We start from the raw sequence: 17,582 nt of genomic DNA, 5'->3' as shown, positions 1-17,582 counted from the left end.
ACTTCTATGGTAACATGTAACTGAGATGTCCCCCTTCCCAAAGCCAGAACCAAGCTTTCTTTGTGTACCTTACAAAGGCTGCTGAGCCCTCAGTACTTCAGTGGGAGCTGGTGGATATATTGTGCTTGAGAAGCAGGTTACTGACGATGGGGGGAGACGTCCAAAGACAAAGAGCAGCTCCTGCTCTGCAGGAGTTTCAAGTGAGGGAGGCTTCACCCTACCTGGAGTCACTCATGCTTCATGGCAACCCAACATGGTGGCCAGAGACACTGGTCACAGCAGGGCACTGCCGAAAGCACATCTCAAACCTCGTGTGCCGTCCATCCAGCCACGGCAGGCTGCGAAGTGCTTCCCACAGATACAGTGATGTTAGACCTGGGGCTGCAGCCTTAGTGCACCACTGGAGCTGGGACCTTTCCTTCTTAACAGGTTTTTTCCCGACCATACCGCAACCCTCTGGGTGCAGGTTCTTTACTTCCTCCGTAGCATTGCTCTCTGCTCTTAGGCAGCCACCTGGTTAAACTTTAGTGGCTTCTTAATTTTGGCTACAGCCAGAGTTACATCTGTCTGTAATTTGAGGTTTGTGCGCTATACAGCTCTCAGGTACTTAAGGAACTGTTCAGTCCCGGAGGTCAGTGCACATCAAGGAGTTTTGCAGCCTTTACCTCTGTGCTCCACAGCAGAGGACGCTACCAGAAAATCTGTGCCCCTCCTTCCTGAAAGACTTTGCTCCTCTCAAGCATTACAGTGAAAGGACGTGATGAGCATTTACACTTCATGGCAATGTTTTAATGGGCAGATGTTCTGTCCTGTTTACTTGACGAGAAAAGAGGAAGTAAAATTTCTCAAATCAGGCTTTCTGGTCTCTGTGAATATAATGCATCAGCAAACTGGGGTTTATGTCCTAAATAACGCACAGGGTCTGGGCTGCGGAACAGTCTCTCATCTGTAAGACAGTTTTGAAACCTAAGTTGTAGATATGTGTGAAAGGAATAGTTTCTCAAGCCTGCCATGTATATTGTTCTAGGATATAAACCCTGTAGCACCCCTTTATACTCTGTCCTTTGTAGCTCACGAATCTTTCACACATATGCCAAGTACTTCAGTTATTTACATACTGTACACTAGAGCTGCTTACAATATATTTCTGAGTTCCTCTGACAATGTAGGTTCTCTTTTTTTTTTAATCCCTTCTTGGTTGGAACTTCCATTTTCTTCTTCCCTGAAACTCTGTTTCTCTTCAGGGGTTACATAAAGTGTTGATTATATCTGGGTTTGCCGCACTGTAGCAAATGCTTGTCTTCACTATTTTTTAGGAGGCAATATGCTGTTGAAGATTTTTTTAAAAAATGTGTTCGTAGAGTTGCTTCTTGGGAAGAAGTTTGCAAGACACTCAGGACATGGATATCTAGATTAACTCCTGAAATATTGTCATAAGTCCATATTTATAAAACTGATGTCAGGTGCTGCTCACTGTGCTCACAGGCCTGGAAGCACACATGAAAGCAACATTGTGTATCGACTTTATCAGGGTTTGGCCAGGACGGATTTTTAATTTTAGAGGATACGTTAGAAGTGGTTTTATGGCTAAAAATTGAAGCAAAGACACAAAGGTAAGTTTTGAATTCTTGCACAGATTTCTGTACATGACAGGATTTCCCTCAGTGGCAGAAGGTAAGACAGAGGGAACAGCTTCATTTCTTAACTACAAGAGAAAAAATATTTTCTTAAATCATAATTTCTCAAGCTTAAATTTTGCCTTTTTTTCAGACTAAGGGTGACACCCAGTGGCCCATTAAATTATTACTATTTCCTGGAAATGATAGCTCATGCTATGACACATACAATGCATATTTGCCTCTTCAGACAACTGGAACAGAGCATCGTGGGTGCCCAGCAAGTGTGCGTGTGGGAGCAGATGGGGCAGGAGGAGCCTCCTCCTCACGGCAGCTCCAGCACTCGGCCAGTGGCTGTGACTCTGTCCCCAGTGCCATCGGTCCCTCCTGCTGAGCCAGCTGTGGAGTGTAGACACTGACTGGTCCACTGGCAAATGAACCTATAAATCAACAGTACAATGTGAGCCCAGACTTGTGCTTTATAACGAGCAATCCTTCTCTTCAAGTGGGATGCCAAAAAATACAAGCTGGTCATTTTCTCACATTCTGTTTGTGGGGTTTTATTTTTATGCCTCTTTAAGTTATACCTGCTTTCCCTTCTGTACATCACCATGGCATTGCGGAGGTGCTCACCAGGCTGATCTGCTGGGTCCCAAGCAGCAATGGACCAACATCCTGATGCAATTAGCTCAGCAGGAATGGCAAGTGCTGAGAGACGCATAGTGAATTCAGCTGGGCTTACCATTTTAGGCATCTGAAAATGTGTGAAGGGGTAAAAAACATCCTTTGCCAGCTCTGCACGTCATTGTCTCTCAGCAAAGCCTGCGGATGTGCCCAGAGGTGAGCGGGACTTGTGCCCATGGATGTGCTGGCAGTCGGTGTCTGCACGCTCTGCCCAGCACCCGGCTGGGGAAAGGCTGGAAACGCACAATTGGTTCTCCAGATCCCCCAATGGACTAATTAGAATGCCCTAATTAGAAGTGAGCAAACTATCGTTGCGAGTTTGCCAAGTGCAGTGCTGGTACAGCCGGAGCCAGCCAGGATCCCTGGGCACCCCCAGCCCCTCTGCTTCTGCCATTGCTCGTTGTCGTACAGCGTACGATGACGTGACCACAAACAATAGTCTGAGGGTTTTATTAACAAGTATAATACATAGGCCTCGTATACTAAATATAGTATGAGAACTGTACAGTACAAATCTGTGTTCACAGTTGGACATGACAAAATGTCATTACTGAATTCCCATTGGACTACCAAAGTAGAAACAGTGAAAGTACATTAAACGTTCACATCCTTAGTAAGAAAAGATTACCAAAATGTCTCCATGTTTGCAAGTTATAGTAATGCACGCTAGAAACCTTTAATTACCCATTCAGTCTTATTAGCTTATAAAATATATTACATTTTATTAAAAAATTTCTGCATAGTTTATACAAGTATTAAAGATAACATCCCTGCTATATTTGCAGGTAAGAGATGCTAAGCAGAAAGATACTTTGACACTCTAATATTTAAAGTACAATTTTAAAAAGTGCTAATATCTGTAAAATACAATGAAAAATTGTGTAGCCCTCTTAAGATACGTAAAATGCTTTGCAATTTTTTACAGAAAGGATTTGTGTTCATCTACGTGCTGCTAACCTTGACAGAGACAACAACATTTTTGGGCAAGATGTGGCATTGGAAGTACGACTGCAGAATGACATGTATATTTAAATAAAACCACACACAGTAATACCTGCTTAGCTTTTTGCAACTGTCCTAGAAAGTAGTAATTTATTATAGTCAAATGGCTTAAACAGGCACATTTTAGTAAAACGGTATTACCTGTAACACACTGCACAGTGCAATACTGCTAAGGAAAAAAGTGAGCTTTTTAAAATACACACATCCAGTAGGAGTAGGGATTTCTGTATGTATATCTAAACTGGCTTCTCTTTAGGGCAAAAATGGATGGACTTGTTTTATAAAGTATTTAGTTGTGTATATTTAAAAATTATGAGATACCACTCAAAAGAAATTTTGCTAAAATGAATCAGAGTCAGCTGAGCTGTAAATGTACATTTTCAGCTGAAAGTATATGTTTGTGACTTTTTTGACATCCCACAAAAAGACACCACAGACACACATGAAAAATCCTGTGAGGCATTTACATGAAACAATCTCAAATATTTAAATTTCTGTTCTCCTAAATCACAAGGAACACAGAGAAACATATTTTAAAGTTCTATTGAATCTCTACTGTATTTCTCCCCAGCATTACCAGAGATATTTTCAAGGACAAGGTATATAGGCTAATGAATGAACATAGCAAATAGCCTAGATTAAATTCTCCAAAGTAACTCTTAGTTAAAAGAAAGTTTTGCTTGTAGGGTACTTATGTTCCTAATTTAAAAACAAACCACCACCACTCCTCCAAACAACTTAAGATATCACTTAGTGAAAGCCTTAAAAGAGAAATAGAACACTGGAAAGAAATGTTCCTTAAACACCCCAAATTTTATGCATTTGCATTTGTTAAGATAAAAATGGGACCAGTTGCCATTAAGCTGCTTATTTTTATAGGATCTCATCTGCTTTTTTCTATGGAATATAATGGAGAATTGTTTACATTCCAGGATACTCCATGTCTGTAGACTTGTGACTGGTGCTATAGGGGCTCTGCACAGCTTCAGGGATGTGTCTGCATTTCTGGAACTGCCATTAAAACCTAGACCTTTAAGAAGGAGGCCAGTTCTGCTACCACTGACAGTAAGAATATCCAACGAAAATCCTCATTCTAGAACAGCTGCTCATGAATATCACACTCTTCCCTGCAAGTTCCTCAAGGTTAGCACCAACCCAGCCCACCAAAAAAGCCCAATTTATCTGCCAGGTTTTTCAGGGGACACATCTGGCACAATGTCCCTTGGTCCTAGCAAAGTGGTGAGATGTATGGGGCTGTAACAGAGCACATGGACTTTCCTCACAAAAGCTTTGCAGCAACATTCCCAGCCCTGCTTTGCAAATCCCCATTCCCGTTTGTAGAGCACACATTCAAGGCTCTATTCCTCAAATAAAATTGCCTGTTCCATATTCCCACACATAACGTTTGTTAAACAACTGGGACAGCGCTATTTCACAGCAATCGCTGTAGGATCATCCTTCTCCAGTTAAGTACAGATCCTCTAATTGTACAGGTACCTGGACATCAGCACAGCAGCTGGTAAACTCCTCTCACCAAGGGAAGGCTCTTTGCACTGAAACTGTTGCACCTGCAGGATTATTTCAGTTTGCTGTGGGACTCCACAGGAGTTAGCGGCACAGCCCACCTGCTCCATGAGCTCCAATATACCCACCTGCAGACAGACACTCCACCTGCTTCCTCATGGAGAATTTAATGAAACTCCTCCTTCCCTCACCTCTCCTTTTTCCAGTGGCTTCGGCATGTTTCAGGGAATGGTGTTTGCCTTACGTATGCGAAAGAAGAAAAATGCAGTAGTGCGTGAAAGCCTGGAGAATTACATCCCGTTTCCTTGCACTAACACATAGTCTGCCAGCTAATAAAGAGAGAAACCTCCCAGGCTTCAAGAAACAAAGCATCCCTAGGGTCGACTGCAGGTGGTTTGAATTCAGTTTATCTATCAAGCTGTTTGCTAACTGACACAGCAGTTAAGACTTGCTGATGTGACCTTTTAATGCAATAGGCACATCCACAGGAAAGCTTTAGCTACCTACTGTAGAGAGACCACCAGAGTCACAAATCAGAATTATCAAATGGATGATGTAGCATATGTTTTTATCCAAAACAGATACATGACTCTATTTGTCATCAGATGTGCTTCATATCTGATGCTACCTTCTCATAAAAATAACGTGGATTAATAATTTTAAATACTGTAGTGTATTAAAGTGGCACTCATAACAATACAGTTCAGAGCATTTCTGATGTAACAATTGCTATTCTCTGAGGTACAGCAAAGAGAAAAAATTACTTAGAAGCAACATAAGGAACTGAGTGTAGAGGGATAATCTGTATTCCCGAAATGAGGTGTGGTAGGTTTCTATGGATATCATTCAACGCCATGTCACAGGAGGGTACAGTGTGTGCTCCATTCATACACTTGCACAGAAATCAGACATACAGTGTCACACCAGGGCTTCATGGAACAAATACACCAGGACATTATGCAATAAAACTAAGGACGTATAATACAGAGGACAGATGACATTGATTTAGACGCACAATATTACGTGTGGACCAATTCCTGCCGATTTTTCTTCTTGACTGGAATAAATGATACTCTGACTCAATCTTTCTGTGAAGTAATTATATTGCTTAGATTTATTTCTACAGTGTTATTCACTGTTTGGGCAGAAGGGATTTCTAAATCAAGTGTCTTTCTAAAACTGTCATGTTAACCATCTTGCAGAAATCAACACGGTTGGGAAAGTCCATTCATTGCATTGTTGAGTATAAAAACAGAGTGTATCCTTTAACAGGGCACATAAATAAAAGTCTCTGGCAAGGACTAACATTTTGGATATTCAATAACATTTACTACTTTATCAGTATATGCTGGGATGATTATATGAAGAAACCAACAAAAGCTGTTAGTTTACAAATTCCATTATTCACAATGGAATACATTAAACATACTGTCTGCAGAAAGGGTTTGCTTAGCATCCCTAGGAAAAAAAAAACAAAAAGTGTTCACATTCTTTAGGTCTGACCCGTGGCAAGGATATAGAAGGGTTAGATAACATCTGTTACTGACCATACATAAGCTTTTAATGGTATAAACTCAGAGATTCAGACCAGCTGAATCCAAATGAAAATGCATGTGTAAAAAAAAGTGTGACAGGACTCAGGGACAGAAGACATTCAGACTAGCATGTGGCGTTTTCTGTGAAGGGCAAGATGGTCCGAACGTGAAAAGCTACGGTCACAGTCTGGGCACTGAAAAGGTTTGATTCCTGTGTGCTTGCGGAAATGCCGCGTTAGTTCATCAGAACGAGCAAACTTCCATGTGCATCCCTCCCAAGTGCATTTGTACGGTTTTTCACCTGGAAAAAGAAACATAGAAGCGTGGATTTAAGACACAGACACATCAGTTAAATATCTGACAGATTTATCTTCTTGCCTTGTCAAATTTCAGCCAGTACTTTAATGCTTATTCAAAAAGCCTCCGAACAGCACTGGGCTGCAGAGTCCTCTGTGCTAAAAACGGTGTAGTCAAAGTTAATAGATAAAAAAATTGTTTCCTGCCACCACTTATTTTTTTGTCTCTCTGTTCCTCCCTCTGCCATATTAGCACTTGTTTTTTCTCATCAAGTCCCAAAGCGTGAAGGTTTACACAATTGTTTAAATATTTTCAAAACCAGAACCTCATATTCTAGATTAGTTGAAGGAAAGGCCTGATGCGACCATTCAGCACAGCAGGCACGAATCTTGTGACCTCTTTAAATTGGTGTAGCATAAATAATCTGCACCACTGTCACAAAAAGCTCAACTTAAAATCTCTCTCAATCGTTACTTTCTAATATGTGATCCTCCTTAACACCACTATGCTGCCCAACAGGTAAAGGGTTGGCTTGATGTAACACAGCCATGAACTGGGCTCCATTTTACCTAAAAGTGTCCCATATCTATTCATAAAAACCTTGGATGTACATATATTCATTTAGCATGCCAAGATGAACATTTCTGCGGCGAACAGAGATGGGGATATGTTTATTGGAACACTCACTCAGAAAAGAGCACCATCGGACCAGTGGTGAGCACGTACACCTGAAGCAGATGTGTTTGTATTTGGCACACAGTCCGGACTTCTGCAAATGGGCTACTCCCATGGAAGTTTCAGTCAAATTTAACAGTGATGTAAGAGATGAGGTAGTGCAATTTGAACTGATTTGGTGTTTACAGTGTGTGTGAGATGAGTAATCTGCAAGCAACTGGACAGAAAATGAGCAAAGAGCCAGTGAATGTAAAGCACAGCAGCACACACCATGATGCTGCTTTGGCTTACAGTCTCTTCTTGTGGATTTTTCCTGCTACATCCTCTGTCTTTCGCTCAGACCAATGCCAGATCTAACTTCTGTCATTTTGTTATTTATACCTGTGGTCATGTGGCCATTGGCAGAAACTAAAAGCTTAGTCTAGTATTTTACCATAGGCTTGATGAAAGAAAAGCACAGCAATGCTCAAACCTGTGTGGGTTCTCCTGTGAGCTTTCAGATGGGAGCTTTTAGTGTAGACTTTGTTGCAGCCTTCATAATCACATCGATGTATTCTGCGTTTTCTTTGTGTGTCCGGAGATTCCACGGGTAAAGGTCGCTTTCCTGGCTGAACTATAACTGAAGGGTGATTCCTGCAAAGTCAAATCGAATGTTAAAAATGAAGAACATCTAGCACAGCAAACCTCAGCTAATATGATTCATGACAGAGCCCTTTATTCACTACCACTCTGTCTCCTGGCAGAAAGAACAACATTACATGCATGTCGAAAAATTCAAGCGGGGTTAGCAGATTTCATGTATTCTAGCAGTAATATTTTTAAATGTTTACTCACTCCGTGGCATGACGCAGCCATTTTTACTACTCCCTAGGTTTTTTTGAACTTACAAAGCAAAACCCTCCTTCAAATTCCTGTTTTTCAGTCAAATCCATATTTCTCAAACTCTGAGTTCATAGTGAAATTTTATTCTATTTGTTCACAATTTTTCTTCTTCCTTCAAATGCAGCCAATCCGCTTGTAATTGGAAACAGCTATTCCATATTATTACAGAAATTGTATCTTTAGGGTTTTGAAGCAGAACTCAATCTTTATTGTTCCAGCCACTCCTTTAGAGAGTAATTAAGAGTTTCCTGTTTGGTGCTGGCAGGAGGGTGCGGCCTCCCTATACTGCTGACGTCAATTCCTAAAAGCAGCGCCCGGCCTGCGTGGCACACCCACAGGATGTCTGAAGTTGTCCCTCCACCTTCATAAACATCGTTTTTTGCTTTTGAAGCCCACAGGTACAGCGCAGGTAAGACATATATTATCTACATATCGACTCCTGTAACAAACAAACCCATAAACACTGATGTGTCTGGAAACACACTGAGCATCTTAAAAGGTGTCATTGACAGGATATTCAGGTACTCTAGTATTGGGTACAACCTCGATTCCTTCTTCCATGTCAATGCTAGATAAGGAAATAGGTATGTTCATCGAAAATTAAGTGGCAACCTCACAAAGTTGCATTTTTCAACCCATTAGCAAATCAGTATCCATGCTTTTAACAGACTTTTTAGGCTTTTACTGAAACTTAGAATATAATGTGCAGTAATTAGCATTCCTTGTTGCAAAACCAGCTCCTTCATGGGACAGAAATCAGCTTTCTAGAACTCCCATCTTTTCTCAGTTACTGTATTTCACATTTCCAATCGAATAACATTTTGTAACACTAGGTTATATTAGTTACTTAAACCAAGTTCCTTTAGTGTCTAATTTTCAGAAACATCAAATACCTACTTCCTCAGCAAAATAAAGGGCATGTGCCGAAGACAGAAAATCTTGTTCATGGTTTAACAAGAAAAAAGATTTTCTCTTACTCTCCACAGCAGCAGGGTGGGAATTACTGATGTGGGAACAAGTTTAATTCTATTATTAATTCCTTTATTAGAGTTACAAGCTTGACATTGGGAGCCAAATTCTCTTTCTTGGGTGTTTCTGATTGTTGAGTGATGTACTCTTCAAGTACACATTAAATCTAGCTAAAAATATTGCAATGGCAGGAAACCCCAGATGGTGATGTTAGACACAGATGTACATACTCTTAAATGAGGCAGGCTTTTAGCTTCCAAAGAAACGCTTCTCTAAAGCAATGCTCAATTTTGAAGCTGTTGAACACTGGTCTTTTTGGACCAGCCAGAGCTTGCTTAGGGCAGCAAGTAAACCCGGTTAAATCCCTATGTGTGGGGGCCAGTCCTGGACATGGTGTAATCTGGAAAAAGTGAGAAAAGGGATACTGGCTGTACACTGTTTGCAATGGTTTTCAATCTTAGAGTGTGTAAAAACAGCACTGAGAATTTGTCTCTGCCTCCTTTTCCCTTTAGACGAAAGGAGGCAGGCAAGACTACAGAATGTTATCAATAATCAGACAGGGTGTGGCAGTTTTAAAAAATGGTTGAGGCGGTGTCAAAAATCAGAGGTAAATATTAAGTAAGTGCCAATAATGAAAGCACAGCCCTAAATCTTTCATTCCCTCTTACACAAGCAGATACAAGTTAATGTAAGTCTAACCATTTAAGAGTCATTCTTCAATAGATAAGAGTATCTTCCAAAAATCATGTTACAATTTCAACAGCTTTTTCCCCTTCTTTACCAACAGAGCACACTATGTTGATAGCATAAGTTAGACTTTGACACACTCACAAGAAAATACAATGTTAATGAGGCTCCTTATATTTGGTCAGAGACTATCACTGCATAGCTGCATCAATTATCAGACATATTAGACAGTCCAGCAATTCCTACAGAAATGCCGCTAACATTATATATATAATGCGTATGCCAAAAACTAACACTAAAGTAAAATCAGTCACTTAAAAGTAAGACTGACGTTTTCATAGAATCATAGAATGTCCTCAGTTGGAAGGGATCCACAAGGATCGAGTCCAACTCCTATGGCCCTTTAATGTAGCTTATGTGTCTGAATAGTGCACTTCAGACAGTTGGAACCTATGAAAAATGATTAAAAAATCATTGCCTAACTATAGCTCATAATGCAGAGAGAGGCTGATGAAGCTGTGAGACAACAGGAAATTTTAGAAAGGTTTAGGTCTTCCATCTTGTAACTTCTGTGTTTTGTCCATGTATTTTTTTAAATGAGAACAAGAGAAAAACTACCTTTTACACATTTCTTGTTGTGCATACAGCAGAACGTGAATTTGAAAGGGCTGGCTTTAGGAATGAGCAAGACCTGCAGCTCTACAGGACAGCTAGGAAGCCATTTAAGCCATTACAATGTGAGGACAGGGCCTCCATAACCATCATGCTCTGCATGGGCAAGGGGAGGAGATGCTTTGGAAACATGGACTATTCAAAACTTTTTTTTAACAATGCTACCTACACGTTATACCAAATCGTATATCCTTTGCTCAGCGGATGCGTTTCCTGTGGAAACTGGACTCATTGGGAGATAACTAATGCAAATCACTAATGCAGGTGACAAGTCTGCAGAAGTCTCAGCCCTGGAGGAAGGGTGTGGTATTAGGCAGGAACAGCACTTACTGGTTTGCCCTTGTTAAAGTGGCCTAACAAAGAACAAAAGTAAACCGAACCATTTGATAATCCTGACCTAGCAGAACTTAATTCCAAGTACATCCAGACCTGACTCCCTTGTGTGGCAGGTCCATTATGGAAGATAAGTAACCACCTAGTAAACGTGGATGTTTACTATTTTACTGTATGTTTATTACAATAAAGCATACAAGGTTCTTTTTAAATAAACAGCACAGAGATTACAAAATCTAGCTAGTTAACTGCAAGGAGTCTGCAGTCTAGAAGCCGCATCTGAGCTGGTCAGAGATTTGAGAAGGAGCAGGGCTGCCCAGAAGGAGGTTGTGCAGAATGCAGGCAGCCCTGGCGCCTTCTGAGTGGGACAGGGTCTTGGGCAGGAGGCAGCGGCTGCCTTCTGGAGGAATGGCAAAAGAGTGCCCAGCCCGTGCTTTCTGAATCACCCTGTGCTCACAGGCTGCTGTTGGGAGTCTGGCTTGGAGCCTCTTCCCCACTTTAGGAGGTGAGGTCTCGTAAAACCGGCCTGAGAGTGATGGTGAGCAGGAAGGAAGGGCAGAAATGGATTCGGAGGTCATATACCATGAGTTCAGCTCAGTTAAACTCAGTTTCAGCTCCTGGCAGAGCCATGTCAGCAGCCTGCGTGCCTGCCCAGTGCACTGCCTGGTGAAGGATGAGCCAAGCTCTGGGCCATTCCATGATTTTGGCAAGCTGACAGAATCTTCCCTCGGAAAATGGGAAATATAAGGGTGCCCATGGCTCCTCAGATACTTCCTGAGAAATTTCTAATATTTCCAATTAAAAAAGTTTCTGCCTGACTTCTTTCTAGCCCTTGCTCTGCTTTCTGCAAACAGGACTGTTTTAAACCAAATTAGATCTGTGATCCAGTTCACACAGTGGCCCCAGTAACAGTTGTACCAGCACAATGAGTTAGGACTGGGGTGGAAACAAATGGCTGGGAGGAGAGCGAGCTTCAGGAACTACTTGAGCTGCCAAAAAACCACCCACGGAACAATGGCCTCAGGTAAACATGGGTTTCACCGGATATATACAGAACTTGTGGGCCTGAGGGGGTTCTTTCCACCAAACAGCCACAATTTTTTAAAAGACAAAGAGGTCCTCCAAGAAAAGAAAGTCACAAGAATCTTTTTAAAGAAAGGCATTTTAGGTAACATAAATACAGAGATCAGTATGAAATGTCTTTACAGTATCTTTCCAGTTTGTTGCCAGTTTTACATAAACAGATATCACCGACTTTACTTTCAGTAAATTGTAAGACTAGGGTAGCATTACTTTAGAAATGCGTTATACAAATGGCAGATCTATGTGGTTGCGATGTACAAATATGTATCAACTCCTGTGCTGCTAAAGAGGGACAAAAATGTTGAAATCACATTCCACAGTGGGGGGAAAATGATGTTTTTTCTGTATTTTACCATGTTCTATAGCACTGCAACACTCCCTCCTGCCCCTCAAAATTGGTAACTGCTGCAATGAACAGCTTTTAATTCTTCTGCTGATCTTGGGACTACTTTTAGCTACTTACTCTTGCAACATGACTTGCTGGGGAGACAATGAGGTCATCATTGGAGGTGACATCTGTTCAGGATAGAAGTCAGTCTTCGATGGTTCACTTCCTGGCTCTACTTTGATTGTTTTCTTCAGTGCAGGCTTCTCATAAGACTCAATGACAGGCACTGGATGGGGAGGGTGGGAGGGTAGGAGGGAAGGCAATACATTAAAAATATGGCGAGTTACAGAAATAAAAAGTATATGCAAAAATCTACAGTTAAAACAACAGAAAATACCCAGCTCTATATTTAGTGCAACAATTTACGCTAAAATACAAAATCTTCCAGTTCTAGTCTATCTCCTGACAGAATATGATTCAAAACAATTTCAATCATTTTCATCAGTCCACCATACATTTACAAATATTTACACAGTCAATTCTATGCCTGCATATTTTAGAAGAACAGGAATTATGTTCCATTTCCTAAAGTGCTAAAACCAAACAAAAAGGTGCTCGGATATAGAGTTATTTTCTCAGGATGATGCAGCATGAAAAAGAAACTCACAACACCAACCTGGCATGCTACTGGGAGTTTCCATCTCATCTGCAAGAACTGTGGACACCATGATGGGCTGCTGGAGATGGGGGGCATACATGAACGGAACGGGCTGGACCACAACAGGCTGTATGACTGGGAGTATTCCAGGGCTTCTCAGTCCGTGGCGTGAAAGAGCAGCAGCCATGACGGGTGGGATGGTTATTGGCATGGAGAGTGGCTGCACGCCTGGGGGTGACGGTGTGAACTTACTGAGAGGTGAGCTGGGTGAGGACAGAGTCAATCCAGGTGAAGTTCTCCTGTGCACAGTCTGAAATTTTAGTGGGGAAGGAGAACTTCCAGTTGAAGGTGGTGAGCTCCGTTTGTTCACCGTAAGGTCTACTGGCTCCATCTGGATTCCATTTGATAGTCCTTCCGGGTTTGAGTAGAATTTATTGTGCAACATACTTGGTGTAGAATAAATGACGCTGTATTTGTTTGGTTTCATTTGGTCCATGTAATTGGACGGGTATGACTGTCAGGAGTGGAAAAAAATAAAGAAAATCAAATAATACATCAATACACACACAATTACTGCTGAAAAAGAAAGGCAGCTAATAAAACTGATGCAAAACGAAAAAGTTTCAAGAAAGCACCTTAATATACTTCTAAATAAAAGTTAATTAAATGAAGTCTAAGATTTCACACAAAGGAAGTTATTAAAGTACTGATTGACTAACTGTTTCAGAAGTAAGGTAAAACAGATGATGAAAACAAATCCTCAAGGCTTATTCAACTCTTTTTCTCATTTAGAAACTGCTTTTCATATACTAAGCTGCACATTACTTAATTGACCTGGGAGATACATGGTGCTATGCCCTGCACATAACTATATACTGAGAAACATGAATTTAAGCAAGAGCGGAGTTAAACTGTTCTTAGAAATGCAAGTAATGGGTCCAAATCAACTGATTAAGTAACTGGAAAACAATCATCACTAAAGCAAGAAATTATGCACCTGAACCATACAAGCAATGAAAAATGCACAGCTGAACTACATAAGCAATGGGTGAGAAACTCAAGAGTGCGTGCAAAAGGTGAGTTCTAAACTTTTTTTTTTTTTTGAGAAATAAAGCAGCTAACTAGCCACTCTGATTTTGGTAAACTAGTACAAGGACAAACATTTTGTGTGTTGGAAGAATATTCCTGGTAGTGGTAGCCAGCAGTTCTCATTACAAGATCATATAAACCCCAAAGCTGATCTTGACCTGTGTGACAATCTAACATTTCAGTGGAAAAACTTCTTGTAAACCAAATATTAACACTCATTACAGAGTATAGTATTATTTAAACAACTATCCAGATCAATTTTGCATTTAAAAACTGTTGATAACTGAGGTTGTTTACCAATGAATAACTTAGAATTGGAAAGCAATGTGATGTTCTAACATAGCAGATAGCTATATAAAATGTAATCCATATTGTTTTTTAGCCCTTAGATGTTGTAAAGTTTTTGAAATAAAATGCTGTCTTTGGATTCTAGGTAAGTAAAGCTTCATGTCCGGGCTAAGCAGTTTCACACTAATATTCAAAAACTGCTGAATTCTTTGGTATCAAAAAAACTTTGAGGAGTGGGATTGAAAAAATGTTCGAAATGGTAGAAAGTGAAACAGATTAGAAGTATAAAGCTACTGTATTTTTATACAATCATTTCCATAAGATTTCAATTATTTTTTTCCTGCGATGAAAGCTTCTAGCAATACATCTTCCTGGTTTTCTTACCTGTCTTCCCTGTGAGGGGCAGTAGCTTGAGTGTAAATGTCAATGTTAACTAAAAGTATTTTCGCAAAATGACACACATGTATTTTTCTTCTTTTCGGTTACTGTCTGAAACAGTGAGTTTAGAAAATATTACATTTTCCTGCTACATTCACAGCACTGTGATAAAACAACAAAGCTGAGTCATCTGTTCCATAAAATATGTGAATAAAGCAGCATGCACAATGGTGATTAATCTTCAAACAGTAACTATTACATTAAAATCTCTGAAACTTTATTTATTCTCTTTATCACTATTCTTACAAATTCCATCTATGACAACATTAATCTTTGATGCTAATTGGTTCCTCAGAATTCTATTAAAATGCCATTATTGCAAGCAGTGCTGGCTCAAACAAATTGTATAGATTTGCCACCACTGGTGAAACAAGCCATGAAATTCTTAGCATTCTAAGTGATGAAGGCCACTGAATATTAGAGTTTAATATTTAACAGTGCTTAATATCTACTAAATCTGATTAAGTTCTAGGCACAGGCAAAAATTCAAAACCTAAACACACAAGAGGTATTAAGTATTTCTGTTAAAATTGGTGTTACTGGTTGACAGTACCGTTTACTCAGCTTTGACCAACTGTAAATGTTCCTCCACTCAGCACTGGCACATTTACAGTGTCGTGGGTTTGCCAGGGACAATCACAAGGTCACACCTACTAACACTTCTTCTGTTGCAAGAATACCAGAAAGGAAAAAGTCAATGCAATTTGAATCTTATGGAATGTTTTCGATCAATGAGTCTATTAAGAATGAAGCATCTCCAGGCTGTAACCTTTCTATATAAAGAGTTATCCTCTTTCAACTCTTCAAGTAACACCAGGTGTGTGTGTTTCAAAAATACCAAACTATTCAAGATGTTGTGCAGAGAACTGTAAACTAGGAACATTAAGTAAAATATATTTAGACAAGCAAGAAATACTTCCCAAGAATTAGGAAGAAAACAATGACGTTTTTAAGGAGTGATTATTTTGGGGACTTGGTATTTTAACCCATATACCTTGCATTATTTTGCATAGGTTTTCATTGTTGTAATTAAGCTGGCACAAATTTAATGTCACCTATTTTTTCTGGCAGTTTTGGGAAGCTGAATAATCTTTCCAAACTTTTCTTCCTTCTGTGATTTTCATTCTTGTGCTTCTATTTGAACTGCAGATAAAGTTGTGACAGAAAAATGTGGTGTGACAAATTATCTATGCTGGGAAGAAAAAGGGTGAAAAAGTTGAGAAAGGATGCTACAACAACGAAAATGAGAGTACCTGCTGTCAATCAGACACTATTTGGTGGAAAACTGTTCTGTTTCACTGCCAATGAAGCGTGGTTCAAACCCTGCTTGTCTGGAGCAGGTCACACTCAGATCTATCTCCTGGTTATGAAGTTAAGCTTGCTGTCTGTTTTGGCAAAGCAGAGTTTCAGTTTCTAGCTCGCTGGGACACAGCAATGGCCACTGGGTTGACATGAACCACTGCTTTCGAATGTGGGAAGTCCCTTTCCCTTCCCTTGCCAGGGAAGCAGACGGGACCCCTTGCGGGATGCGGGATGGGAGGGTATGGAAGACTGCACAGTCTTGCTCTGTAAACAGGGAACACCAAAAATAGCAAAGAACAAAAAAGCCCAACTGCCTCTTTGGTTGTCCCAATGTCACCAACTGCAGGAATGAAGTATCCTTCATAGCCTTGCCAGAGCAGCCTTTTCTCACCTGTTCTAGAACTTACGGAAGTATTCTGATGGAACAATGGAAAATCATGTTTGTTGAAAATATTTAAGGTGATACATCTTCCTTGGATTTCTGCTGTGGGAATTAACCATGTATGTGGGAGTTTGGTCTGACTCGGATTAAAAAAAAACCCAACAAACTCCCAGCTTCCTATAAATTCTGCTTTCCTAAACATCCCTGTGCAGAATACTATGCCACTACAGTAGATCACTATAAAGATGCAGGATTGTATTTCAACATATTTTCCTTTGCAGTCTCCAGCTAGCCATTTTTTGTGTTTTATATAATTTTCCCTCTTTGGGCCTTACAAAGCAATTAATTTACCTTTTCTTGCTGTTTGTCCATAACAAAACCCAGAGCACTGAAGCTACAAAGAAACTGGAAAATAAATCAAAGGAACTTCTAATATTGTTGAGTCATATCCATGTGGCTCACACAATTAAATCAATAAATCCAAAAGGAGAAAGAATTACCAAGCTTTTCCTCTTGACAATCTACCAAGAATAAAGACTTGCCAAATATGTCACAAGCACACACATCACCACCACTCGTAAGACTGCTGCTTCCACAAGAAAACATTAAGCACTAATCCGATATAATTTGGTAAATTCTGTTACACTGTCACAGCAAAGCACCTTCTTTGTTGTCCAGGTGAACAGATTTCAAAGCAATTCACCAAGTCTTTTATAAACTATATGACCCTATGAATTTAACTTAAAAAATGTGGCCAGCCTCTTGGAAAAACAGAAGAAGGTGAAGAACCCACTTACCTACTTAGACTATTTGTCAAATCAGTATCATGTACGAGGACAAATAGCATTTAATACAAACAGTAGCTACTACATGATTCTCACCACATGAAATCTGTATTCTAGTACACCACCTACGACCTCAACCCCTCATGTAGCACATAGCTACCTTTAAAAACAGGTGAAACAAGGAGTTTTGGGACTGAAGGAAGGACAGAGAAAAATTATTTAAATTCAAAGAACGATGATAACACATAAAAAGGCAACGTATTTCACTAAAGTGTAACTGGTATTTGTCCGAATGGTTAAAAAGTTCTCACAGCAAATATTTAGGTAGGACTTAGATACACTTTGTCACTAGT

The 17,582-nt window shown here is 40.1% G+C and overlaps 1 protein-coding gene across 3 annotated transcripts in view; it reads right to left on the bottom strand.

The window, feature by feature from the left end:
* Nucleotides 1-2,734: 2,734 nt before the first annotated feature.
* Nucleotides 2,735-17,582, bottom strand: part of KLF3 (KLF transcription factor 3) — a 28,190-nt gene continuing 13,342 nt past the window's right edge. For 2 of the 3 annotated variants that reach the window (XM_065837165.2, XM_065837163.2), the window contains 4 exons: nt 12,964-13,459; nt 12,423-12,573; nt 7,806-7,966; nt 2,735-6,662 (listed from right to left, as the gene is read on the bottom strand). In XM_065837165.2, coding sequence (XP_065693237.1) covers nt 6,481-6,662; nt 7,806-7,966; nt 12,423-12,573; nt 12,964-13,459 — 990 coding nt within the window. In that variant the 3' untranslated portion in view covers nt 2,735-6,480. Of the gene's footprint in view, nt 6,663-7,805; nt 7,967-12,422; nt 12,574-12,963; nt 13,460-14,706; nt 14,812-17,582 lie in introns of all 3 variants that reach the window. The other variant, XM_065837166.2, reaches the window with a different exon arrangement.

This window comes from Patagioenas fasciata, chromosome 4, assembly GCF_037038585.1.
Source record: "Patagioenas fasciata isolate bPatFas1 chromosome 4, bPatFas1.hap1, whole genome shotgun sequence".
Lineage (NCBI taxonomy): Eukaryota > Metazoa > Chordata > Aves > Columbiformes > Columbidae > Patagioenas > Patagioenas fasciata.
The sequence above is the reverse complement of the archived record's forward strand: the minus strand, read 5'-3'. Positions and strand labels throughout refer to the sequence as shown.